This window comes from Eleutherodactylus coqui, chromosome 4, assembly GCF_035609145.1.
Source record: "Eleutherodactylus coqui strain aEleCoq1 chromosome 4, aEleCoq1.hap1, whole genome shotgun sequence".
Classification (NCBI taxonomy): Eukaryota; Metazoa; Chordata; class Amphibia; order Anura; family Eleutherodactylidae; genus Eleutherodactylus; species Eleutherodactylus coqui.
This window is the reverse complement of record NC_089840.1, coordinates 213194928-213222363: the sequence shown is the minus strand read 5'-3', so window position 1 is coordinate 213222363 and position 27436 is coordinate 213194928. Positions and strand designations below refer to the sequence as shown.

General features: G+C 42.0%; 1 protein-coding gene across 5 annotated transcripts in view; it reads left to right on the top strand.

Moving 5' to 3' along the window:
• PCGF5 (polycomb group ring finger 5) overlaps window positions 1–26086 on the top strand; it is an 86056-nt gene extending 59970 nt beyond the window's left edge. For 4 of the 5 annotated variants that reach the window (XM_066600715.1, XM_066600713.1, XM_066600716.1 and 1 more), the window contains exons 4-10: window positions 2860–2915; window positions 6031–6090; window positions 9722–9864; window positions 10782–10880; window positions 16025–16114; window positions 20384–20461; window positions 22686–26086. In XM_066600715.1, coding sequence (XP_066456812.1) covers window positions 2860–2915; window positions 6031–6090; window positions 9722–9864; window positions 10782–10880; window positions 16025–16114; window positions 20384–20461; window positions 22686–22733 — 574 coding nt within the window. In that variant the 3' untranslated portion in view covers window positions 22734–26086. The remainder of the gene's footprint in view (window positions 1–2859; window positions 2916–6030; window positions 6091–9721; window positions 9865–10781; window positions 10881–16024; window positions 16115–20383; window positions 20462–22685) is intronic. The other variant, XM_066600718.1, reaches the window with a different exon arrangement.
• The last annotated feature ends 1350 nt before the right edge of the window (window positions 26087–27436 follow it).

Below are 27436 nucleotides of genomic sequence, written 5' to 3'. Positions count from 1 at the left end.
TAACTCCCTTCACTGCCATATAGAAGGAAAGTGACAGCTATTCTAAACCCTCAGGATTTTAGCTCCTGATGTTTCAGCTTCTCTTATCCTCATTGTTCACTGTTATTGCGGTTCAAAGATTTTTGTCATTACTGCAGGAAAAGTATGCTATTCCCTTACACCCATGACAGTACCTATGAGACTCTATAGCCTCCGGGCTTTATCCTGATGCCTCTATAGCCTCTGGGCTTTATCCTGATGCCTCTATAGCCTCTGGGCTTTATCCTGATGCCTCTATAGCCTCTGGGCTTTATCCTGATGCCTCTATAGCCTCCGGGCTTTATCCTGATGCCTCTATAGCCTTTCGCCAGATGACTCTATAGCCTCCGACCTTTCGCCCCATGCCTCTATAGTCTCCGAGCTTTTGCCTATGTCTTATAGTTACTAACCTCTGACCTCTGGGCATAGCCTGTAATCTTCAGTGGAAATTCAGAAGACAAAGCCACTTTTCCTCACCATACACTTTCAGTAACGTCCCAGATAAAGAATACCTTATAGATGACTGTTGCATAAGAACAAGATAAGTAGAATATGAGGGGCAGTTTTGGGTATATGGAGGTTATATTGGGTTAACCCTTTGCAATCCAATTTTGGATTCAGGGTTTCCTAGGTGGCTTTTTCTTTCTGCCATTATACAATGGTGCCATCTGCTGGCTAGAGCCAGTACGGCTGTATATGATATGCTGGAGAGGCCCGCGACAATACAGCAGCCAGTAATATACAATAAGAACACCCTGCTGGACTTCCTCCGACATCAGAGATGTACAGCCTTCAATCAGAATGTCTTCAGACGTCAGACAATGGATTGGAAAGGGTTAACCCGGGTGAATATTACCTTACTTGAAAAGTTTGTATAAGATGCCTTCTTGCTGAAGTGTTGGTTTGTGACAGAGTAGTTGAAGTATTTCTTTACCCTTGGCTTTTTGCTTTCAGTAGAATACTGATCATTAGGATCAGTTTCTGTTACTTTGACTTTAGTTCGAAGTTCTTACATAGCAAACTATCTACACGGATCCTCCTACTTTTCCAGTTTTAAGGTGACACTGAAACCCCTGCTTAGGCTTGTCCTAAGGTTATATCATCGCATGTGCAATATCGTTGTGTAATATTATGTTCCTTTCATGAAATCATCCTTCCCTCTTTTATCAAGAACCTAGAAAAAATAAAGAAATGAAGAAACCACTACAACTGTTGGATCCTGGGGACTAACAAGCTGGCATATATTTCTGTAGGGTTAGAATGTCCATCGGGTTGTGTGGCACGGTTTCAGGAGTAGAGTACCAATACTTTCATTTATCAAATCTATAAGACAGCTACTTGGCTTTTTGCTGGTACTCTAGTGGTGGATTCTCCAATCCAATGGGCTATTAGCCATCAGTAAAATATTACTTAGGCTAGCAATCTCCCTAGTTTAATCTCTCATTGGTGCTGTCATGGGCACAAAGGGAAACAACAAGATTACTTACCGGTAATCAGTTCTTCATGAGCCTATGACAGCACCGCTAATATACCCCATAGTCCCGTGGAAAATTTTAGGTATAACATAAATAAAATAGAAAAGGGACCCAAATGGTCCGTGGTTCCTGCTACAGAACTGAGGAGGTGAAGGGTGTTCCTGCCTTTAAAGTTATCTGGGAGGTTCCTGTTTCCTCTCCGGAGGGAGGTGGGATCTATCTCATAGGTGCTGTCATGGGCTGATGGAAAACTGATTACTGGTAAGTAATCTTGTTGTTAACCCTGTATTAAAGCGGCTAGAAGGGATCTTCTATTTGTGCCAGCTCTATGCTTTATCTCTCGATTGGTGGGGTGGCCAAGTATGCAAACCTCTCTCTATAATTGCAAAAGTCTTGGCCAGAGTGGACAATCCCTGTAAAGCAAATCATTACAAGATGCACATAACAGGTTAAACTACTTGGTGATAATATTGCCCACTATACCGAACCCAGAAGCAAAATTTGGTGCTGAAATTGTAATTTAGGAAGAGGATTTTGAGTTTCTGTCTGTCAACTGTTCTTATTCAATCATGATGTCTCACAATGCTCTTCCCAGATATACTTTGTGGCTCAATGTAGCCAGCTTTGTGGCCAGCTCATTATACGGTCCAGGTTCTGCTAGATGCATAGTGAGGGTGCTTCTAGTTTTGAATGGGCTATGCAGGACTTAACTATTGATGACCTAAGCCTCCCTCTCCCACCAGAGTTGTATATCCTCTAGCTCATCTGAGGAAGAGTCAGAAACCTCAAAATGTGTCACACTTGCTGTTTTTTTTAATAAGAGAAGTCAGGTTTAATCTTTGAATCAGTGATTCTTTATATGCTAAAAGGTTGCAACATAACGCAGTTTTATCCAGTTACTCTCCTATATCCATTCTATGCTCACATTCTCCTGTTCAAGGTGTCTCCTTGGGCCGGTGGCAGCGTTGCTACCTTCACCCGTCCAACAACCCATCCAGTCACCTAAAGAGCTCATATCTATTGTAGCTCATTGTAACATCCCTTCTAGAGCAGCTCCACTATCTTCCACGCACCGATCACAAGTTGTCATTTAAAGTTAGATCTCATCTACACTAACCTATTACTGTACCATACAACCTCTGAATTTCTGGGGCCTTACTTAAATCTATCAACTTCTGATTTTTTGCCAGTTTTCCACTGATAGACATACAGTATAGGTATTCTCCTAGAATTCGATAGTCTAGTGCTGTCAACTCAAACAAGTACAGTATATTTAGGGATAAGTGTGTGAGTTTTCTGTATTAATGCCATGCACAGTCGTATTCTTCTACGTTTAAAATTAATGCATTGTTTTTCGTGTTTCTAGGTTAGACAATACTCTTGAAGAAATCATATTTAAACTGATACCAGGTTTACGAGAAGGTAGGTTTGCTTTCTGTTTGTATTACGCCTTATGTGTATAGGTAAATACAAGTAAAATTACTACCACCAGGGGCAGATTGGGAACTCAAAGTGGCGTCATATTGTAGGTTGGAAACAGGCAGGAAATTGGGCAAACACAAGCAGAGGTCAGCAATCCAGCAGCCTCAGGCTAGTGGGTGTAGGAGGGGAAAAGTCTATGTGGCATGCAAAGCTTGGCACAGCAAATTTTGTACATTAAGCCATACCTCTAGCCACGGCCAGCACCACCCAATCTGATGTCACCGTATAGGAAGAAACCAAAAACACTGACATGGCTCCTTCACCACTAAAATTGAAGGCATATGGAGCCCCTCTCTGTCAGACTGTTTCGAGTTGACCTTGCTGAAGTTATGGTAAAGACATGAAAGCTGCAGCCAGTGACCAACCATATGCTGATACAGCACGTCATAATTTCAGCAAGGGGCACGTCTTTCTTTAATAGACACCTGTCATCAAGTTTGAGCCCCTTAAACTACGTTATGGGGCTCAAAGGTGAGGGAACTCTAGGAAGCTGTGTTTGTTACTTCTTGGGCCCCCTGTAGCTGTGCTGTGTCCCTGCAAAGTTGCCATGCACACTCAACATGACTCTTTTTAGCCTGTTGTGTCCGTGCTTTCTCCCATTCATATCTGTGGCACAGCGAGCACACATAGTTGGCAGGAGAGAGTCACGCTATGTGTGGGACAACTTCATAGGGACACAGTTCTGGAATGGGGGACCCTGTGAATATCAAACACAGATCCCCAGACTTCCCATTCCCTCATGTTGGAGCCCCATTACGTAATTTATGGGGCTCAAACATGACAGGTTCCTTTTTAAAGCCCAAAAAAAACTATGGTGTAGTGCTTCTTTCAGTGAGAGCTGACAACTCTTTTACGTTTAGGGGACACTAAGTGTATTCTAATACAGTTAAGGGGACACACTGCATATTATACAACTTCTTAAATTATAATACGCACCATGTCCCCTGAAATAAATTATAATACACACTGTGCCCTGAAAGTAACAGTGCCCCCCGTCACCCAAGCAAAAGATACCTGTCCATGCTGCCACATAAAGATGCCAGTACGGTCTATTCTGGCTAGGCCTGGCTCCTGCAGAAGTCCATGATGCTTCTGCAGCTCCTCACATGTCCCCCCAATGGACAGTTGGTCTTCGCTCTCAGTCTGTCTTTGTTCTTGGAGGTCTCTGGGCTGATTTTCCTCTCACTTGCCTGTCGCTTACAGCAGTGGTCCCCAACCTTTTTGGCACCAGGGACCGGCTTCAAGCAAGACCATTTTTACAAGGCCCGGCAGGGTTGGGCGGAGCTTTGGTTATAGGGGGCGGGGCTATGAAGGGGGTTGGAGTTTAGTGCATTCTTATTTAATTATGACATTTAGAATGTCGTGGCAGCACACACATAGGGCAGTATAATATATCCCCCCCCCCCCCCCGCCTGGCAGCACACACATAGGACAGTATATAATCTATCCCCCCCTCCCCAGCACACACATAGGGCAGAATATAATTTATCTCCCCTCCCCCAGTAATAGACAGCCCCCACCCCTCACTAATAGGCAGCCCCCACCTCTCAGTAATTAGCAGCCCTCCCCCTGTAATAAGTAGCCCCCACCCCCAGTAATAAGCAGGTCCCCCCGTAATAAGCAGGCCACCCTTCCCCCGTAATAAGCAGGTCCCCCCCCAGTAATAGGCAGGTCCCCCCCCAGTAATAGGCAGCCCCCACCCCAGTAATAGGCAGCCCCCACCCCAGTAATAGGCAGCCCCCACCCCAGTAATAGACAGCGCCCCCCAGTAATAGACAGCGCCCCCCAGTAATAGGCAGCGCCCCACCCCCAGTAATAGGCAGCCTCCCCCCAGTAATAGGCACCCCCTTCCCCTGTAATAAGTAGCCCCCACCCCCCCAGTAATAAGCAGGTCCCCTCCAGTAATAAGCAGCCTCCCCCCCAGTAATAGGCAGAACCTTCCCCTGTAATAAGTAACCCCACCCCCAGTAATAGGCAGCCCCTTCCCCTGTAATAAGTAGCTCCCACCCCCAGTAATAACCAGCCCCCTCAGTAATAGGCAGCCCCTTCCTCTGTAATAAGTACCCCCCCCCCAGTAATAGGCAGCCCCTTCCCCTGTAGTAAGCAGCCCCCCAACCCATATACTTACCTCCTCCCTGCTGTCAGCGTCGCTCTCTGCCCTGACGTCAGTGTGTAGCCCGAAACGCTTCCTCCCCGAGTCCTCTCCTGCGGAACTAATGAGCAGGGGACTCGGGGAGGAAGCGTTCCGGGCTGCACACGTCAGTGTGCGTCGGGATCAGCGCGATTACCAGCGGAGAGCTGCGGCGCCCCCGCTGGTAATTGCTTCAGTGGTCAGCGGAGTCGGCACGCCGCGGGCCACAAAACACAAGGCAGCGGGCCGGATTCGGCCCGCGGGCCTTGTGTTTAGAGCAAAAGTTCCCGGCGGTGCCGCGGACCGGCGCTGAACACCCAACGGCCCGGTCTGCGGACCGGTGGTTGGGGACCCCTGGCTTACAGGAACTTGTGGCACCAGCAGAGGCTGTATGATGACCGCACAGGAAAGTGGGGCCGGTGAGTTGCACAGCGTGGAATGATAGAGCAGGTTGCACTTATGACGTTATTTCCCTATGCAACGCTGACTTAAAAAATGAACTACTAGGCACCGGCCCTGGGACCAGACTGGCCCACTGGGATTTCTCCCTGTAGAATCAATGACCAATCTGCCTCTGGCTATAACCAGCAGGATTAGAGCGCTAATGCGGATACAAACTGAAAGATGTGGGATATAGTACTAGAACGCGAGCCCTGTCCATGAGCTTATGGTCTAATACAGTTAGGCTTAGTTCACACTTCTGTCAGGACTCCTTTCCCAACGTTTCTGACAGAATAGAGTTTACAGCGCTGTTCTCTCTATTGAAAATACCGAAACCTCAATGCATTTATTAGACAGTGGGGTCCGTCAGTGAGTATTTCAATCCGTTGGATAACAAAAAGCCATGCCACTAGTGTGAACAGAGCCTTAATAGTACAATCTATCCTATTTACCTTGATGTTTGTTTTATGTTGCTGTTTGTAGGAGAGCAGCAGCAAGAATCAGATTTCTGGAAGAGAAAAAGACCACAAGAGAACGGAGAAGGTATTCAATTGAAATATTATATATTTTCAAAAATTCCTAAAAATATTATTAGTTTATTATAAAATCCTTGTTTACTGATATATAGGACTCGTCTGAGATCCAAACCGTTTTGTTTTTTTAACCCCTTGTATCTGTAAAAAATTTGAAAAAAAAATTGAAATAAAAGAAAACTTTGTAATGTGCTTACCATCATAAGCGCTCATGTCTGCAAGCTTTTTCTCACTGCGTATTACATGTGAGTGACACGCAGTGGATGGAGGCAATGAAAGTCAATGGCCTTTCATTCTTCTATGCACACCAGCATGTGGGCACAGCGTTTACATACGCAAGAGAAATAAAACGCAGCGTGAAACTATTTCTCTGCATATGATACGAAGACCTCCTATGGGCTTTGTATCGAAATGCTGCTCCTACGCAGACATTGCGTTTAGAAGCGTATTCACGCTTTGAAAGGATGGGGTTATTTGAAGAAAAAAAAATCACACTGCGCATGTCCGTGACATCAGATTCCCAGACATGCGCAATGTATACTGGCCGATACGCGGTCTTTGACAGCTCACTGCTGGCAGAGCGAAAGAGTTCTGTATGTATAAAATGGCGTGGGAGACCTGTGCCTTGTTACTCATATGCCCGTGGACATGGGCCCTCTTTTAACTGTGCCCTGCCACTGGTCTCCGTGCTTTGGGATGAATTGCCACATAACCACGTCTTCCTGTCGCTGTTGACTGTAGTGACCTCTCATCCATTCCGATGTGTTATCCTGCAACAGCCAACGGACGACATTATAGATTTCAGTGACGGCTTGTACATCGCGATAAGCATGTTTGGAAGAGTCATTAAATGCCAAGTTTTTGTGACATTCTGTCACTACGGATGCAGCATCCCTCATTGGGCTAACCGAGAGTAGCAATGGAAGACAGAAAAAGTGTTTTTGCAGTTAATATATTTAAGTTTCTCTTTTTTTTTCGTCACCCCCCCCCCCCCCCCCCCCTCCAGCCCAGGAAGCTCCTTTCAATCATTTATGTTTTGTGGGCCTTTTTTTTTTTTGAACAATCCAGTCCTCCTGCGTACCTGACTTAGCTATTATTTGGAATGTGCTTTCTATTGACTTCACAGTCGTTGTTACATAACTGGTATAACACAGTAATGCTCATCCATTCGCAGACATTTGATGGACCCTGTATCACGAGTAAGTCTGTAAAAAGATTCATATGGTTGTTCGGAGTCACGTAGAAAATGCTAACAGTATAAGAAAATGCAATTCTTTGGTATGACTAATGGCTTGTATTCACCGGGTCAGGAAACGTTTACTTCCTGAAGTGATTGCTGAACAAGTCCTTTTCTTTTCACTATGCAGGTTAATAATATATGTGCACCAGGAAGCCAATGTTTCCCGGTGAATGACTTTCATTCTCTTTATTCGCATTTTAGTCTTTTTCTATTCATGATGTATAATGACAAAAAGAACAAACCTCCCAAGGACTTGGTGAACTTGACAAATATTAAAATATATGTCTTCCCTTTAGCACCATTTAGGTCCAGAATTCTGTGGATGATTAATGGTAGGATATATTTATATGGTGGTCTGAAACAGGAGTCCAAACCACCTGTATAGACCTGGAGTAAAAAATAAGATTCTGGTCGCTTGCAGCCACTACTGGAGGAAGCGAAGGAGCTCCTTGCACACTGTTTATACACTTACATGCAGTCTGTCAGCAGTTTTGTTGATGCAGAACTACTGACAGCACTAGGTAGGGGCAGGGGAGGACTATATCTGCCTTTTGGTTGGACATTAAGTGATCACTCAGAGTAGAGAGAAGAAAATGAGGAGCATCTCAATACAGAGACAGGAGAGCACTTCAGGGAATGGGAGCATCCCCGGTGCACTGAGGGGCAGCAGTTACTGGGATCAAAGTTGTTTTTTACCGGGGTGCTGCTGCTACAACATACGCCAAGGTATACACAATACCTATAAGTGGACCGTAAGTAGCAAAAAGCTGTGAATCAGTAAGCACACTACACCAAAACATGAATCGCACCATAAACAATTACTATAAGGCCTCGTTCACACGAGCGCTGTTTTCATGCATTATAGGCGTGTGAAAGGATTGCGTCTAAATAGAACCAATGGTTTCCTATAGAAGCGTTCACACGAAGGCATTTCAGATGCGCAAAAAGCTTCTGCGAGCGAAGCAGAAAAGTGGAATCCCCAGCGCAGACGTGAAAGCGGTCTAAGACACCAGGACCTTCGGCTTTATTTTTATTTCTTTTTTTGCGACATGCCAGCATCCTGTAATCACATTTGCCACTTTGGAAATATTTTCTTATGTCTAAGTAAAACATTGCAAGTGGCAATCAAGGCCTTCTTCTGTTCCAAGAAAAAACAGCAGTTGTTTAGTAGGTGGATTTAGCATTATTATAGAGAGAACTGAAAACATTCTGCCCCCAAAGTGGAATCTGAGATTGTGGTTATTAACCTGCTTGCAGCATTATTTTTCCATCACTATAGCTCTTTAATAACTTGTTGTTTGTGGGAGTTGTAGTTTTCTATGGAGGGGGCGTATATATAAATGTATTGATTAGCTATTGAAAAAATCCCCAGCTCTTCAGGGCTCCTTCATATGTGGTAAAACAACAAATTCACTTTATTCTGTGGGTTAGTATGAAGGGCAATACAAAATAAGTTTAGGTTTCTTTTTTTTTCGCGTTTTAGTAGTTTTGCACAATAAAGACATGGGTTTTCTTGGAAAAAATACATTTTTATATAATTTATTGTTCAACTTTTATAATTGTTTTTGATTACTGGGGATAAAAAAATGCAGTTTCTCCATTGTTTTTTGAAGTTTACCTTTTGTTCTCTGTTTTTACTATTGCAATGGTGGCAAATCTTTTAACTATTTAAAAGAAATGAAATAATGAAAGAATGTCTTTTTATATATATGTTTTACAGCCCCTAAAAGTAAAATACATTATTTATTGATTCTATTAAATAGTTACAAAATTTGGCACCATCACAATTGTAACAACCTATAGAATAAACGTAAATTCTCATTTTTACCGCACAGTAACTCCAAAAAGCAATGGTGCAACTGTGTTTTTTTCAACCCCAGCTACCAGTTTTTTTTTTTTAACATGTTAGCCGGCATGCCACGCGTGACTGTCTCACACGCCGGCACGCAGTGAGTATGTGATGACGTGTACTTGCTGCGTCCCACCAATCCCAAGCCACTATCTTAACATGTATGCACGTGTAATGCACAGCAAGAAAGGCCATGCTACGATTTTTACTTCTTATGGGAATAATAACCGTGTCTTATGCAATGACCATACGATTGTGTGAGAGCGGCCTGAAGTGACACTAAGGCCTTGGCTAACTAGGTTTTCCATTAATTTTGGTGGCAAGTATACTGTAGCTTGCAATAGTGCAAAAACGATGGAAATTCAGCCCTGGCGGACCCCATCTGACGCTGATTGCATCCATCATATGATGATCATGGTTTCTCTTAGGCGTTTGAACATACTATTAGTGACATTACTGATTTATATGAACAGGGATATCATTGCACAAGCAGTTCTGATGACTGCAGTTTCATATGTTCATACACTTACATATGTATTCTTTTTAATCTAGATGGGCTTCCAAATAACAAAAGACTTAAGGATGATGAGGATGAAAATGATGAAAATAAAGACTACCACAGAAGTGACCCACAGATTGCCATCTGTCTGGACTGCCTACGTAATAATGGCCAGTCTGGTGACAACGTAGTGAAGGTACTCATTGATTATATGTGCACCCTTGGATTTATCTGCAGTGCAATCGCATTTGTACTGTAACATAAAGCTTAATATGAACACTAGGTAGGTAAAGACCACTAGGTATAGGATGTCTGTTTTATGGAACACTGTGGCTGCTAAGAAAATTATCATTAAGGAGGACCTAGAAGACCTATGTTTTCATGCAAACAACTTTCAGAAGACATGAGATGCATGGAGCTGAAAAATAATACAAAAAACATTGCTAAAGACCTGGGGAAACATCAATCGGAGAAAATTTAGGACTATTGCTGCTGTGCCTTGGGGTGGATCCCCTGGAATATCACTCCAAGAGCACAAAACTACAAGTTACGAAGACCTCTGTTCATGTGTCCACTATTAAAAAAAACTAAACAAGAATGGTATTCATGGAAGGACACCACAATGGAAGCTGTTGCTGTCCAAAAAACATTGCGACCCATCACAGGTTTTCCTGGGACCACCTGGATGGTCAACAGTTCTTCTGAGAAAATGTTCTATGGAGAGATGAGACTGAAGTAAACATTTTAGTACAAATACACAATGCAGCACCAAACCATCATGATCCCTCCCTCATAGATTAGATGAAGGTTTGATGTTGCTGTGCAGTCCTGTTTTTCCTCTAAATATAGTGTTGTGCATATGTTCTAAAAAGGTTTCCTATGTGAAGAAATTATTTATTAACTGTTCTTTTTCTAAATACTGGATGCAAGTTAATTGTTTTACATGTGTGCATGTATATTCACTGCGGATGCACAGCATCATAGCAATGCAAATATTGGCTTTGTGGTTACAGCCTTAGTTTAGTGTTCTCTGCATGCCATTGGTGTTACCAGCTCCATGTTGGTGATGGGTTCCCTTTAAAGATCTGATTTGGTTTGTGTTTTCACTTGCAGGGATTGATGAAGAAATTCATCCGCTGCTCAACTCGTATAACAGTTGGAACTATTAAAAAGTTTTTAAGCTTAAAATTAAAGCTACCAAGTACGTATGAGGTAAGAAAGTTTATATGCTTACAGAAGCTTTAGGATATAGTCACATAAAGCACTAATGATACAACATAAAGCTAAAGCTTATGACTAGAGATGAGCGAACCTACTCGTTTGAGGCGTGGCGGAGCGGGGGGGTAGCAGCGGGGGAACAGGGGGGAGCCCTCTCTCCCCCCCACTCCCCGCTGCAACCCCCACTCACCCACGGTGCCCCCCGAATATTTTCACCCGAGTACGGAAGTACTCGAAAATCGCGGCGCTCGGCCGAAAAAGGGGCGTGGCCAAGTAGGTTCGCTCATCTCTACTTATGACCCAAAAACCTGTAACCACGGTTTTAACATGCAGTACCTAATCACAGTTTTCCATAGAAGTAGTGCTAGGAAAAACTGCTATAACTGTTTCTTTAAATGGTGGCTACACTTTGAACAAACTTGTTCTTATGTGATAGTCAATGTGATAACTAACAAAAGTACAAAGCACTTTATTTACCTAAAATGACATTTTTATGTTAAAAATTGCTCTCAAGTGCTGGCCACTAGGGGTTTCCCTTTATTCTATTTTCTTATCCACCACCTGTTGCTAGGTAAAGTCTGTCTCTAGTAACAGGGACACTCACATGGATAAGAAGATGCGGGGAAGTGTGTTGTCTCATGCTGTTCATAGATGGCTGTGGAGGGGTGAGGGAGGAGGAGTTGCTGCTGCAGAGTGAGAGAGAAGCAGACTCACACAAACATGCTGCTGCAGCTGATAGTGAGTGTTTACTGTCACTAATGACTACTGAAATCACATCTACACTGCCCAGTACTGCTGTATAAAATAAATCATGCTGCATTTATGTCTGTGTGTGCTACATAGAGAAGAAGTAGATATTTTGCTCTCTTGTGTGTGCAGTGTATGAGAGCGGACTCAATATAGTGTATAGGAGAAACTCGTGAAAAATGCAGGATACAAGCCATACTATGGCCAGGAATACTGGTTCTCCCCATGTCCATACATGACAGTTTATTATGAAGAATAATCTGCCAGTGTTGGTACACTTTAAGGAGAACTACAACCACCATAACAAAAACAAGACGCATATCGCAATAATTGTGTGAAGTTGGCCTTAAGATTTTTGATGAAGTTTTTCTTGTGTATTAGCGATCTGCATTATTAGAAACTCCCTGATTTAGTTTTATTGTCCAAATCACTACATTTGCAAGCATGTTGTGTAACAGGGTAGAGCTGAGCAGGAATATCAAATTCCTATATCCATTAGCAGAATAGCATTGCTATATTTTGTCAGTAGATAGAGCAGAGGGGATGTACTGATGATTGCCAGCACATTTATTTCCCTTTTTTATGTCCATTAACAGAATTTAGGAACCTAAAAGGCACCTACATTTTATATTCCTTACTTCTGCTCTCAGCTAGTCCACCGAACTTACTACACGTCACTAATAGACAAGTAAAGGTTCAGCTACAAGCTGCGTTGTTTGGTCATTTTGTTAAAGGGAACTTGTCACTAGTTTTGTGGACCCCAGTGAAACAACAAAGTAATGCACATTTACAACATTACTTTGTTATGGCATTCTGACAAAAGTATACCTTTTTAAAAAGGTTTTAACATTTCTGCGCTGCATGTAAATCCCTAGCAAGCGGTCCGGTGGATGGGCTGGACTGTCTCTTGTGGGCTGGCCAGACCATCTCTGGTGCGCTGTGCACCTCCTTCTTCGATGCCGCATCTCTCCTACTATGACCTGAGACATCCTCCATGTGAAACTCTCATGCATGAGCCGGGAGCTCGGGAACCGGCACATTCACCGTTGAGTCTACTGAATCTGCTTTAAAGAGGAACTGATTAACTGCGCATGCGCCGATCCTGGAGTTCTGAGGGCATGTGCAAGAGACTTATCTCTACTTTTATGACATAGAGGAATCAAACGGAAAAAAAAAAGTTTGCTACGGTGTTAGCCAGTAGAGCAAAGTGTGATTGTTTTCAGCGAGAGAAACCATGTAAATGTATCTGATCTACAAGAGTAGATCAGATACATTTTAACGGCTAACAAAAATACATGATGTTAATGCGAGCTTACCAATGTTGTGTACCTGATCCTGTGCAGTAAATGTCCTGTTGGGGCCCTCTACTTTGGAGAAACAGGACAGAAGCTTAAAGCGAGGATGAGATCTCATCGCCACACAATTAGAGAGGGAAAGACAGAATTACCTGTGGCTGAGCACTTTTTTAGTCATGGACACATTATATTGAAAGGCAATTTCAGATCACAAAGCCATTATTGAAAGGCAATTTCAGATCACAAAGCCATAGAAGAATTTGGGAATACAAATGTATAACAACTTTTGACACTTTCAACAAAGGGCTAAAATCTTCAAAAAGATTCATACATGACTGGGAAGTATGAGACATTTATAAGGCCTCCTGCAGACGGCCTGGTCAGATCCCGCTGCAAGAATTCTTGCAGCGGGATGGGAGTTGTGCCCCTGCAGTGACACGGTCCTCACCTCCTCTTGGCGTCTTGCTCTGCTCTGTCGTACAGCCGCGCATGCGCAGATCAGAGCCGGTGCCTCACCAGTGACGTTTCTGTCTGAGCCTCTGCGAGGCTCGCACAGAAATACGACATGCCGCGATTTGTTTACTATCCAAGTTTTTAGGTGGTCAAATCACGGCAGTCTGCATTGGATTGCGTTATCTAATTCAATCCAATGGCAGCGGGCACAGGTGCAAATTCTGCGGGAAATCCCATCACGGAATTTTCGCCCATGTGCATTTGGCCTAACACAGATAACACTGCTGACCTGATGATCCCTTAACACTTATTCATGGACGATAAAACCTTCACATCTATGTTTGTATTTCTGTTGTAGTATTCTTTTAAGTGCAAATTAATCTCATGTCTGTGCCTTGTCATAAGATCACCAGAGATGGTCCGGTCAGCCCACTGGAGATGGTATGGCTCGCCCACTAGACCACTCGCAAGGGCTTTACATGCGGTGCGGGAAATGTTTTAAAACCTTCTTTTTAAATGTATGCAAAGCCTTGTAGGGTCTCTAGTATGTCTCGTTACCAGTGCACAGGGACATGCATGAAAAAGCCTAAGGTTATTTCCTGAAATGCACAGAACTGTACCGTTATATGTAGATACATCAGATAAGCAGATATAGTAAGCAGGTTACATACTTGGTTAAATAAACATATTTTTCAGTATCTTTTAAGGAATTGTTCTAGCAAAAAGTGCTATTAATGTGGAATATAACAATTTACACCCACTGCTCAAAACTTACTTGCCTAAAGTCTGGCATCTCTAACATTTGGCAGGTCTGCCTACCCACTGTCTGTTCTTAGACGATGTCTCAGGGGCATCAAGTTTCAGTACATAACACCGTTCTTGTCTCAGGTACAAAGACAGTTGGCAGACAGAGATGATCTCTTAGCTTCTGCCTACTCCTGTTCATGGTGTGTATTAGTAATCGTACATTACAGTCCGTGACTTGTGCTCTTCTGGCAAGTTATTTAGTAAAAGCTTTTGTATCTTCTATATTTCTTCTGGGTAAGCTAAGTAACGGTGAAGATTGATGAACAATCTAATAGTTTCCACAGCTGTTGTCACACAGCTTTTCCAGGCTACTGAGTGACAGATCTGTCTCATCTCGACTCTATTCATATTTGTGTTGGACACTCGGTAGTAAATTCTGTCAAATGTGATAGACTTCAGCGCTAATTCTCTCATTAATAGAATGGAAACTAATGAAATTCAGTGTAAGGGCCTGTTCACACTGGCATATGTTCATACGTGAAACATAAATTTGCAAAATGGGTGAAAATGGAGCGTTTCATGGATCCATAGGCTATAATGGGTAAAACATAGTCAAACTATGCGTACGTTTGACTGTTTAGCTTGATGTATGTTTTCAGGTGTTTTTTGTTGGATTGAAAGGTGTAGCCTGCTACGTTTTTCTGTCCCACAAAAAAATTTGGAAACCTATACGTTTTTGCTTTTTTTTCTTTTAAACGTTGCAGTCAATGGAAAATGTATGTTAAATGTATGGCTGTACATTTTCACATGCTGAACCTATACGTTTTTGTGTTCTGGGGGGGAAAAAGTGTTGAACTACAACACTTTATGAGAAAAAAAAATTTGCAGCGAAAATGTGTACATTTTTCATATAAAAAAAAAACCTGATGAAAGCGTATGAAAATGCATGCAATTTAAGACATGAAAACATATGCTTAAAATACATGCGTCTTTGCACATTTTTTCATGTACGTTTCTCACATACCTGAATAGAATTGAATGAACCTCAGAGCGGTATCCTGATTTTCCTAGGGGGCTTACTCTTTTTCTGCTGTTATACAACAGCGCTGTATGCTGGCTACAGCCAGTACTGCATGAGGTGACACGTTGGATAGGCTCCGACAGCAGAGAGGCTGGCAATATACAGTAAGAGAACCCCGACAGATATCTTCCAACATCTGAGCTGTACAGCCTTAAATCATAATGTCTTTAGAGGTCAGACAGTGGATTGGAAAGGGTTAACATTAGAAAGTCCCATTGAAAAAAACGCAGCGATATTGCAGCGTAAAAAAAAAACACTAGTGGTGAAAGCCCATAAAAGGTATCATATCTACAAGATTACTTGGTTTCTCTTGCTGGGCACAATCACATTTTGCTCTACTGGCTAACACGGTACCAAACCCTTTTTTTTTCATTTGACATACCTGAAACCTACGTGAGAGTGCCAGTGTGAACGCACTGAGGGCACTTAGTCACTGAGGACCGCTGGGCTCTGCTGGTATCAGTCTTACAATGGATCCTGCAGCATGTCATAGCTGCTGTTATGAACGGAAGCCACTACATAAGTGTGAATGTGGCTGAAGCTGTGCTATCTGCTTCCCGTCCATATTATCAGTGTTGGGTACCATTCACAGAGCTGTTGACGTCGACTAACAACCCCTGCAGAAGCTATAAAGATGGCAGCATTGGTTGTCTATGTGCTTCTCCTAGCAGAATATCATTTTTACCAATTTACTGTATTTTCATTTCATTTTTTATTTTCTAGGGAAAAGTGGTATCAGGGAAAGGTGTAGATGAGGCATGTAATGAGCCGCCATGAAATGCTGCACACTGCTTATAAGCGTTTTTATTTTTCAGCTGGATGTACTATGCAATGGAGAAATCATGGGAAAGGACCACACAATGGAGTTCATATATATGACGAGATGGCGACTAAGGGGTGAAAATGTAAATATCTTCTCCTGCTGATTTTATGTGTTGTTTAAGTGTACCTGCACGAAACCAGCTAAAACGTGTATGTATAGGTCTATGCTATAATATATGTTCAGTTGTGAGTGTGCAGAGTTGGCAGATACCGCAGGCTGCCATAAACGTCTGCTGACAGTCAGCAGTCACCAATGAGCCCGACTAGTTGGGGGGCAGCTACTTTGTTCTCTTCTTTCTATGGCCTTTTACACATTTAATTTTTTTTATACCAGTAAGGGATTGGAATCATTTAAAAAATGCTCCTTTGTCTAGATAGATGTCTCTAATCCTGGTGTACCAATTAGAGGGAAGAAAACTGCCTCTATAGGCAGCTACCCTGTATGGCAATGCGGGACTCCTTATGGAGTCGTGAAAATAAAAACAAGGGATTTTAGCCAAACCGGAGTCTCCTGCAAAAAGAAAGACACCCGTAGTCAGGTGTTTAAGGGTTCTTGTCCCTTGTTAGCACAGGGTTGGGTGAGAAGCATTTGATGTATCTTCCAAGGGTACTGTTTCTGCTTGTAGAGACCGCCATTTGTCATAGGGGGTCTTAAGGTGCTTTTAGACATAACGATTATCGTTCAAAAAAACCTCTCAAATGAGCTAAAGAGATTGATATCGTTCGGTTTAACATGAGCCAACGACTGAGCGATGAATGAGAATCGCTCGCTTTCCGTTTGTCGTTCATTTTAGGCTGGCATAAAAATCATCGTTGGCTCATTCACTTATCCTTCAGTTTAAACAGCAGTCGATCAGTCCCTCTCATTCATCCAAATGGGCTGCGAATGAGATCGTCACTCACTCGTTCAAACAACAATCAGCCCGTTTAGAAGGACCCTTACAGGTAATGTTGTCTGGAAAAAAGTATGCAAATTAGCTAGCCTCCAGAAGGAAGAAAATCTCATGTTTAAAAACTCTTTAATGGGTCAGACTTTGGCTTACAGGGTAGCTGCATAGTGGTAGCTCTAATTGGAAGCTGTCACCTCTGAACAGCACCATAAACTAAGTTATAGTTATGCTGTTTGGGGGGGTAAGGTGGAGCCAGGGGATGCATTTTTTTAGACTCACCCGCTGCCCCATCCCCACGCTGTCCGCTGGTGAAGTCAGTACATGGTCCAAAAATTGAACTCTTTTCAGACCACTGGCACACGCACTTGCATAGAGGACTACTACATTCACTTGAACGACATAGTTGGGCGGTAGTCTGTGGGGCACTTGTGTGCCAGACAGTCGTCCTATGTGAACGGACCTTCATACGATCTGAGAGAGCACTCTTAGCTGCAGCAGCTTTATATAGTGTAGAGGCCTGTGGACAGAACAAGCAGTACTGAATCAGAATTATGTCATAGCTTAAGAGAGGAAGTAGGTAGGGATGTCTGGAAAGGGGAAGAAGAACATGAAGAATTATATTTATTACGTCCACAATGGTAAACAAAAACCATAAAAAGCCATTATTTAAAAGAAAAAATGGAACTTTTAATTTTTTTCAGATAATTCCTCAACATAACAGCACAACAGAAGAAAAAGTGACATTGTGCTATCTTTCACTAGGAACAGTTAGTCATTTTAGGAGTATGTTCACATGGCGGATGTTCTCATGTGCCGACCTTTAGCTTTATGCCACAGATTTGCTGTTTGAAATGCCACTGATCCTCGCACGGTTTTAGCCCCATTCAGTGGGTCACATCCGTGTGCAGTCATCTTTCAGACTGCGCAAAAACTATGTCAAAAATTGACATTTTGAGTCCTTTTTTTTCTCTCTATGATGAGGATTTCAAATCCTTACCGTGTGACCTACGACATGGATTTATATTGAAAGTAATGGGATGTGGAGAACACACGGATTCCAATGTGCATTTCATCATAGAATCTGCGCAATCATTCCGTCATGTGAATAGGGCTTCATGGCGTCAGCAAGTGAAAACCTTTACATTCAGAGGCTAAAACCTTGCACTGTCCATGCCCTGCGCACAGCTGAAGGGATCAGTAGAAGAGAGCATTTTCAGCTTCTCAACAACTAATGTGTTTGTGTAGATTCCTAATGGTACATTATTCTGCTTTTGCGGCCCCATGCACACGGGCGGATGTTCGCTGCGGAATCTGGAGCAGGCATCCTTCGCCGGATTCTACAGCAATAATCCTGCACAGCATGCTATGAAAAAATGTTTCTTCATGGTCACAAGCCGAAACTAATTGCAGTTTCCGTTCATGGATGAAAAATCACAGCATGCTCCATTTTATTGTGGTTCCCACAGGGACGGCTTCCGTTGAAGTCAATGGAAGCCGTCCGACACACGACCTGTCCACAATTGACAGTGTGGACAAGCCGCGGAAAAAGCAGGAGTTTAAAAAAAACTGTACTGTGCGTGTATGACGGCGAGCCGTGCGCACCATCCGCAGTTTAGATTCAAGATTCAGCCTGCCGCCAGGGCCGGATTCTACATGAGTAATCCGATCTGCCCGAGTGCATGCGGCTTTATAGAAGTAGGAGAGAAGGTTGCACAAGGTGTTTTTCAAGCTTTTTTTTGCTTGTGTTCGTTTATACACTTATGTTTTCTTCTGCAAGTAAAGCCACAGAAACATGTTATCTTATCTTAAATCATTCACCCCTTAAAGACCAGGTTGTTTTTGTCCTAAAGGACCAGAAATGTTTTGGGGATTTTACCCATGTGGTGTTTTTTTTTTCAAAATTTTTTTTTGTTTAGCTACCAAAATTATTTTTACAGTTTTTTCCCCATGACATTTAGGGCTTTTTTAAAAATTATTTATAGTTATTTATTTTTAGAATTTGTATATTTATGCTAGAATGAATGGGTTCCTCATTTTGTTTTAGACGTTTTGATATATAATTTGTATAATTTTAGATCACAGGGAGCATACGGCGACCGTTTTGGTTGGTGTCGGTGGTCGGTCATTTTCTCTTTTAAGTATAGATTTTTATTTTATTCTTTTTTTTAAACTTTTTTTGTGACTTTTTTTTTTAACTATCTACGTCCCCCATGACGTCATATAAGACCTCTAGGGGGAATTCATATTATATATTTTTTTAAATTTCACACTTTTCCACTATAGCTGGGGCATCCATAGGAGCCCCAGTTACAGGGGAAAACATCCCCCTGTAGTGACAATAGTCACTAACAGAGCGGATTAGGGTCTGCCAAGACCCTGCAGCTCTGCCTTGGCAGGGGGCACCCAGTGGTCACGTGATCGCCTGGTCAAATATCAGAAGTTACCCTTTCTCTTTTGGCTACATAGCACCGATTTGAGCGCTTTGTAACCCGTAAGGGAGAAGGCAGAAGCATTTAAAAACCACTTTTGTCTTCTATCAGCCAGAATTAAAGCCCAGGACCAACAAAAGCCATTGTAAAGCCATTAAAAGGGTAAACAAAGCGTAGTTCAGACCATTATCTTAAGGCATTGAGTCAAGTTAAACTTTGCTAGATATGTGTCTACAATTTTTAGGTGCCTTCTGAACATTTATTCCAGCAGTGGTCTCAAGATTACATAACCAGTGCTTTGTAGATCCACTCCTGCAGTGTACGGCATCTCATCAGACACACCACACGTAGTATGGGGTATTTTTTTTAAGAAATGTGATATTATATATTGTCTATATGGAAAATGAATGAGCTTTTAAATGTAACTGATACCTGCAGATAAACCAAGATGGCAGAGAATAAACGTTGACCTATCACAATTTTGAAACAGTTTTTTTTACTTGCACATGTCTCGTCCATGTGGCTATATGTGGTATTGCAGCTCAACACCAATCACTGGCATGGGGCTGGATAGCATTGCCAGCATTGGCTGCAGGGACATAGATGGTGCTGGTTTGGGTAATGCTGTTCACTTAGGGTTTGGGAGGGGTTTGATATTGACAAAGCACATTTCTTGAAAAAAAAACGTTCAATTATGTCACAAAAGCGATTAGTAGGAAAAACCAATTAAATGTGAGCGTTGTGACTGAAGAGAAACGGGATTCTGGATGGATTGGAGCGTAGAATGTCAGGTCTTTTATGCAGATTTATGTATTCATCACTTCCTTTTTGGGTTCATGAATCATACATTGAGACGTATTCTGTAGATGTCAGAGTAATTATTTCTGGCAGTTGTTGTCTGTGAAATGTACAAAATATTGATCATTTCGGGGCTGTTTTGAGAGTTCTGTTTGTATAAAGCATTTACAGATCATTCATTTCTACATGCAGTTGTGGATGTCTTGTTCTAATCCGCACGTAATCTCCTTCACAGTTCCAATGTCAGAACAATTCGGCTGCACTGCATATGTCGCTCAGTGATATTGCTCCTGTTTCAGAGACATCCTCAACCGTATGTATAAATATGATATTTTTAATACAATATGCATTGAATGGCTTTTATGTGATATAAATGGGTCTAAGCACAAAAACATCCAGCATACCATGCACTCCTAGTACGGCTGCTCTACATGTATTTTATAGCACTTTTATAATATCTTCCATATTTTCTCAAAGTGCAGTCTGATTGCGCCATCACACTTTCTGTTCTGCCCCTATAACTACAAGCTGATAGTTACATTTTATAGTAGATGGTTGAAGGGATTATCTTATTAAGACTACCCCCTTTCATATACCCTATTAGGGCATATTGACATCATAGAAGGGGTACACTGATGGAGCCAGCGCAGAGAGCCCATATGAGTGGCTGGCATATAATTCTATATGCCACTCAGGGAATTGTATAGCCACAATCGGCTATCCCCAGTAATAAAAACAGTTTGGTTATTACTTCTATATAACTGCAATACAATGTAGAGTTTTACAAAACCAGAAGTAGATGAGCGGACACAGAGCATGTCTACAACATGGTCCCATAGAAGTCAATGAATCATTTCTAGACTACAGATTCCTGTGGTCTGTGTGGCTGTTGTAAAGTGTATCTCCCAGTGCTGTTAGCTTAGGTAGGATGGCAGCTCCCATTACAATGAGCGCATCCATTACAAGAAGTAAAAATGTTACCAATAAAAGTGCAGCACCTACCCCCAGCTGTAGCAAGGAGGCACCCTAGGCTGTTGCCTAGCTCACCTACTACTTGTCCCAGCCCTAGTTGTTCCCAGAAGACACCTGTTCATATACCTTACTAGGAAATATGCATGTCATGTGACAATGTCTTTAAAGGGGCACTAACATTTTTCAGACAATTTATGCCCATTTACTAGCCTGTGTTAGTCTCATCATTTCTGTAATATACTTGCATTACAAATGTTGTTGCTTTACTACTGTAAATCAGGTTTGAACTGTCTGCCACTAGGGGTCTCCCTTCCAGCTTCTATCAGTCAACTCTCTGTGGTTAGGTACAGAGCTTCTATAGTAACAAGGAGCTATCTTCACAGGCGGCTCCCGTGCACTTGCAGGCTGACAGATCTGCAGACACTGTAATAATGATTTCCACAGTCTCTGCCCCTCCTGCTGTTACAGCATGTGGGTATATGTCTGTGGCTGTTTGCACCCATTACACACACATACTTTTTAGTGGGTTTACTGGGAAGGAAGTCAGTCATTTGGCCAGAGTGTCTCTAAGTGCTTAATTGTCCCGGGAAAACAGTGGGGTGAGCATTCAGATACTGTGTCCCTGCTGATTGGACCAGAGACAGTGCAGTGCAGCAAGGGAATTAAGGGGCAAGAAAGTCAGGACAGGTAACTACTGGCAGAATGCTAATCTTATTACTACACTCTCCCTGCCTGAAAATAGATTGCAAATAACAGAACTACAGAAAAATGGAGAAGACCGCCTGAAAATTAGAACTTACAGACATGAAACGGTGCAAACAGCAGCAAATAAGGGGGAAAGGAGAACCTGGCATATTTTAGAAAACTTGTTGAAAACTCAGGTGCACTTTAAATGAACCAGTTGTACCCTGTCTATAAAAGCTAGGAATCTGAAAATCAGAGTATTATAGAGGGGTGGACAAAAATATAGAAACACCCTACGAAATGCATTGGATTTTAATCATTAGCACTGAGCTACCCTTTTCACCCTTGCTTGACTGAGAGCTTTCCCCACAAATTTGTGTTTACTTCACCTCTTGCCCTGCTCAGGGTGGTTTTTTGGAGCCAGCTGGTAACAGCAGCTGAGTGGCTCAAACCCCTGAGCAATAAAAACTTGTAGCCCGGGCAGATGTTCACTTCTGCCCCCCAGCATCTGTGTCATATTACCTCCATTTAAAATCGGTCTCTACACATCTTGATGAAATATAATTTATAATCCCATGTAATTTAAGGCATGCATTTGGATGGTGTTTCCATATTTTTGCCTACCCCCTGTATATTTATTTTAGATACATCAGGAATCGCATTAGGAGCTGAAGCAATTCCAATCTGTAAAGTCCCTATTTTGTGAACCGCATGAGCAGAGAGACTGTTGTGATGTCCATCCGCAGTCCGTGACAAAGTCAGAAGAATATAAAACTGAGCTTGCTTCTATTACAGTTCCCTAAAATGAAACCACCGCTCACATGAATCCCTGTTTGTGCTTTACCCAATATCTTTCGTTCTGTTTCCTTTCTTCTATTTAGTCTTATCCCATGGTATTGCAATATCGACCAAGAATTGACTTTGGTTAATTGGTCGGGAACACTGAGAAGAATCCTGCACTATACGTTTACTCATCGACAGATTGCACAATGAATGGATGTGCCTAATCATATGGACTTAAAGGACACTGTCTATCTTTCAGCATGCAAAATATGGATGTGGTCTCTTTCCACCCTGCAAGTCGTGTCATTTGTAGCTATTGTTATGAAACCAAGTGCCAGTCTGCTGTGACACCTCGGACTGACGTCTAGGTATGCTATCCACACGCTGCAGCAGCCTAGTTTGGTGGATGTAATAGTGTACACACACATCTTGTTGATATCAGGTCAGAGCCAACATTTTTGCATCGCTGCTACTTCAAGCCTTTGTGGTTTAATTGTTACCAAGTGTTTGGCATAATATTCCTGGTTGGTAATCTAGTGAAATCTATCATGGTTTCCCATGCATAATTGTGACTGACAATAACTAGAAACTACATGACTCAGATATAATATTATCATCATAAAACTATTTTTATAGTGGTATTCCAGACAGAAATATTTGTCACCTATCTACTCAGTAGGGGATAAATGTTAGATCAGTGAGGGTCCAACATTGTAGCGAGGGGGATTTCGTATAGAGTCGTGATCGAGCATTTGCTTTGTTACTTCATTCATACTCAATGGGAGTTGCATATACTACACCCACAACTCCCATAGACAACAAGTTCCCCCTCAACAGTCTATTTCCCCCATTCTATCAATTAGTGGACGTCCTTACGGTTGGACCCCCACAACTTTTATTCCCTATCCAGCAGATAGGGGATAAATATTTCTGGCTGGGATGCCCCTTTAACTAGAATGTTCTTTTTAAATGAGGAATTATTATGCTCAGAGTTCTTCCGTTTACAAGTTTTGTAACAATTTCAGCAATTTCACGTAAGTATCCCGGTGATTGTTTCATTTTTATGTAACATGATCAATTTACAAAATGATATGAACACTTCTGTCTCATTTATACAGGCCAGTTCTCATCACATTCATTCTCTTTTCCATTGGACCAACAATAACTTTATGTAGGTGAGCCTTAAATTAAGCTTGTCTAAGGGTCCTGATACACTGGACGACTGTCCCAACGATTATCACTCCTATGCTTTCACAGAGGAGCCATAATCGCTTACTGAATAGAGGCGGAGTGTGACAGATATCTCTTCCAGTCACCCGTCTCTATTCAGAGTAAACAGGCAGTTGTTCATAGATGAACAACTGCCTGTTTACAGACGGATCGTCACTTTCGTCATTTAATTTTTATGCCTGCACAAATTGAACTACAAACGATAAGCGAACAAATTATTTTTCATTGTTCGTTCACACTGAACGATTAGCGTTGAGTTTCGCAGGATCGAACACTTAACTGAGTAATAATCATTCTGTGTAAAAGGGCCCTAAGTCAGAATCTAATGGCCAAACATAGGGCTTTTTTTTTTAATTTTCCATAACTGATTTTCACAAAGCGTCAGATTTGTCATTAAACTCACCAATAACTGGGATCCCGCCAATCTCAAGAACTAATGGGTCACAGTCTATTTTTTCAAAAGGGTGGCCATGAATCTGCTGTCACTTCTTAGTGGGTTTACATAAAACCCATAGAGTTCAGCGGAGAGAATCCGTCTATGTGGACACATCCATAGGGATCCCTTCCGAGTGGTGAGGTCCCAGCTACCCAATATCTGCTCAGTGACTTAGGGTGCATTCACACTGCGTTTCACTCTACATCCCTGGATTTGAGTATATCATCCTATCTGGCACAAATATTGGAAACAAACAGAAAGCTAGTCAAACTGAGACCTTATTCTAGTCTCCACTTGACTAATGACATCCTATGGTTCAGTTCGGGGTTCTATCTGAATCCTGTTTTCAGAAACTCACACGTAGCCCCAAGACGTAAACTGGGGACATAGAGTGAAATGTTGTATGATTGCACACTTATTTACTTTTGACACATCTGGTTAACAAATTGTAAAAATCAATTGTGGAAAACCTTTTGTAAACTAGGCTCTGTTCACACCCACATCAGGAAAATCTACTATAAATTCTAGAAAAAAATTGTGCAAAATCCAGTAATATTTTTTGTTGCACAATGACGAACACTATGATAGAAACCTGACAGAACTTGCTATAGTTAATGAGGTCCGGTGGGCATCTTCGGTGTCTGCCATATAGTGGATTTGGCCTTCCATTATTTTCATTTTTCTGATCCTATTATGAAATACAAAAAAGGAAATCCTGATGGCGGTGTGAAACGCGCCCCTGAAAAGGCAGATGTTTGTCTATTTTTATGGAGACTTCTGATAGACGCTGGACAACGTCTTCAAATTAAGATGTTCAGCGAGATAAAAAAAAATCATTTTTCTTACATTATTCCTGCATTTGTGCAAGGACATTCTAAGAAATTATTTGTAGTGTGTGTGAGTTATATTTCCCATAATGCCTTGCCAGTTAATTTGACCACGCTCAGCCCCATGTGTCCAGAGCTCCGTATACTTCTTCCATTCTTCTTCCTTGCCAAATGGTTTAATTTGCATTAGTCTTCCACTTTTTTTTTTTTTTTTAACTTTAATAATTTATTGAATGCAGATAAAATGCAAGAAATTTATGAAAATTCCATGTAAAATGTTCTGGCCATAAGTGACATATTAATAACTGTGCTCTATAATTCCTTCATATACTAATGATGTATTGCGTATTTTTATTTATACACATGTTCTATATTAGTGCGTCTCATACAATCTATAGGTAAGCATTTTAAAGAATAAGTTGTTAGCACTTACTGGTATTCTAGAAAACTGTGTGCCTCATTGTAGAATTCTATAATACAATATACAGTCTGGTTTATATAAAATACATGGAGATGTGTATATGCACTGTGAGAGATTAGGAAAGATACTGTTATTAATCCCTGTGTGGTGAGCTGGGTATATTTTCTTACATATGTTTCTTTTGAAGAGGAATAGTAATTATTATAACTTTCTGGCAAATATGCTATAAAATATGTAATGATGCCTTTAAAAATGTAACCAAAATAAGTGTAATACTACAGAGGAGAGTCTCTATTATAAAGGATAGTTCGATGACCAAATTCCTTGCACTACCACGTCTGAAGAAGGGACTTGATGTCAGGAAGTATATTTTTCTAAGTTATTTTCAGTTAAAATTGTATTTTGTACCTGTTGTAGAAGTGAGGTCGTCGCATATTCTGTCATGTCCTTTCAGACTGAAATTTTGTAACGATGCTAAAAATGAAATGGATTTTATAAGAAATGGCACATTTTGTAAATAGTCTTAAAGAGTTGAACATCTATCTAAACAGTTAACTCTAATATAAAACTGGATTGTTGGTATTATACCTGTGCGTCTCTGTGTTTTATTTGCATGATCCCTTGTCTCTCAGTGTCCCACGCCGTTCAACTATAGAGCTTTTTTCTTTTTACATTTGTGTATATTGTGTAACCGTCAATTTCCCAGCTGTCACATTCGTTCAATCCTGTCAGGGAAGCAGACCAACAGATACAAAACGGAGCGCAGAGACAGGCTCGGTGACGTGGATATAACAGAGAAGTTATACAGGTGAAGCAATACAACAGACAAAAACGAGGCCTGAGATTGTTCCCTGACTTGACCTGCAAAAGCGGCATACCCGACATGAAAAGGATGACCCCACATCTAGAACCTAAATAGATTCCCTATTAGGGATGAGCGAGTATACTCGCTAAGGCACTACTCGCTCGAGTAATGTGCCTTAGCCGAGTATCTCCCTGCTCGTCCCTAAAGATTCGGGGGCCGCCGCAGCTGACAGGTGAGTTGCGACGGGGAGCAGGGGAGAGCAGGCGGGAGAGAGGGAGAGAGAGATCTCCCCTCCGTTCCTCCCCGCTCTCCTCCGCAGCTCCCCGCCCCGCGCTGGCCTCCGAATCTTTAGGGACGAGCAGGGAGATACTCTGCTAAAGCACATTACTCGAGCGAGTAGTGCCTTAGCGAGTATACTCGCTCATTCCTATTCCCTATCCATCGCTAGCTGTTTTAGGATATAAAAGAGTATACAAGGAACAGAGAGGGAAAGAAAACATCAACTAATAACCAAGGCATGAAATTAAATGGAAGTTATTAAAAATAAACAACAGATAAAATCCAAAGTACAGAAATAAGACCCTAAAGAAACACTCTGAAGCACTAAGGCAAACTCCCCAAACTATTGAACAAGACCAGGATACAAAAACCTTTATACAAGGGTATTACAGGAGTCCTTTGTCAAGAGGAGGAGGAATAAATACCCTAAGCAAGTAGTTGACAGGCTGACTGGGATGATAGATTGCCTACCAGCTTTACTTCAGAAGGGAGAATTTGTCCCCCGGCATCCAGTGCCAAATGACACTTCTTGTGCGCCAGCAGGGGGATCATGTGGTTCTGCACTGACAACATCACCCCAGACCAGACCCACGCTTATGTCCGGAAGCCATGACGCCTGCATGTCATAAAACCTGCATGCTAGGACTGTATAGCTGTGCAGTCATATGGTAGGTTGCAGAGCATTGTATTGAAATGTTACAGGTATATAAAGAACTCAATGCAATGACGGGTGGCTATAAAGCAGCTTGGAAGCGGCCCCCACTCCACTATAATCACATGCAGCAGCAAGTTCAGAGCATAAAAGGCTTAGAATATTTTTGCTGTCAACTTTGTGTCTTTACCTAATACAG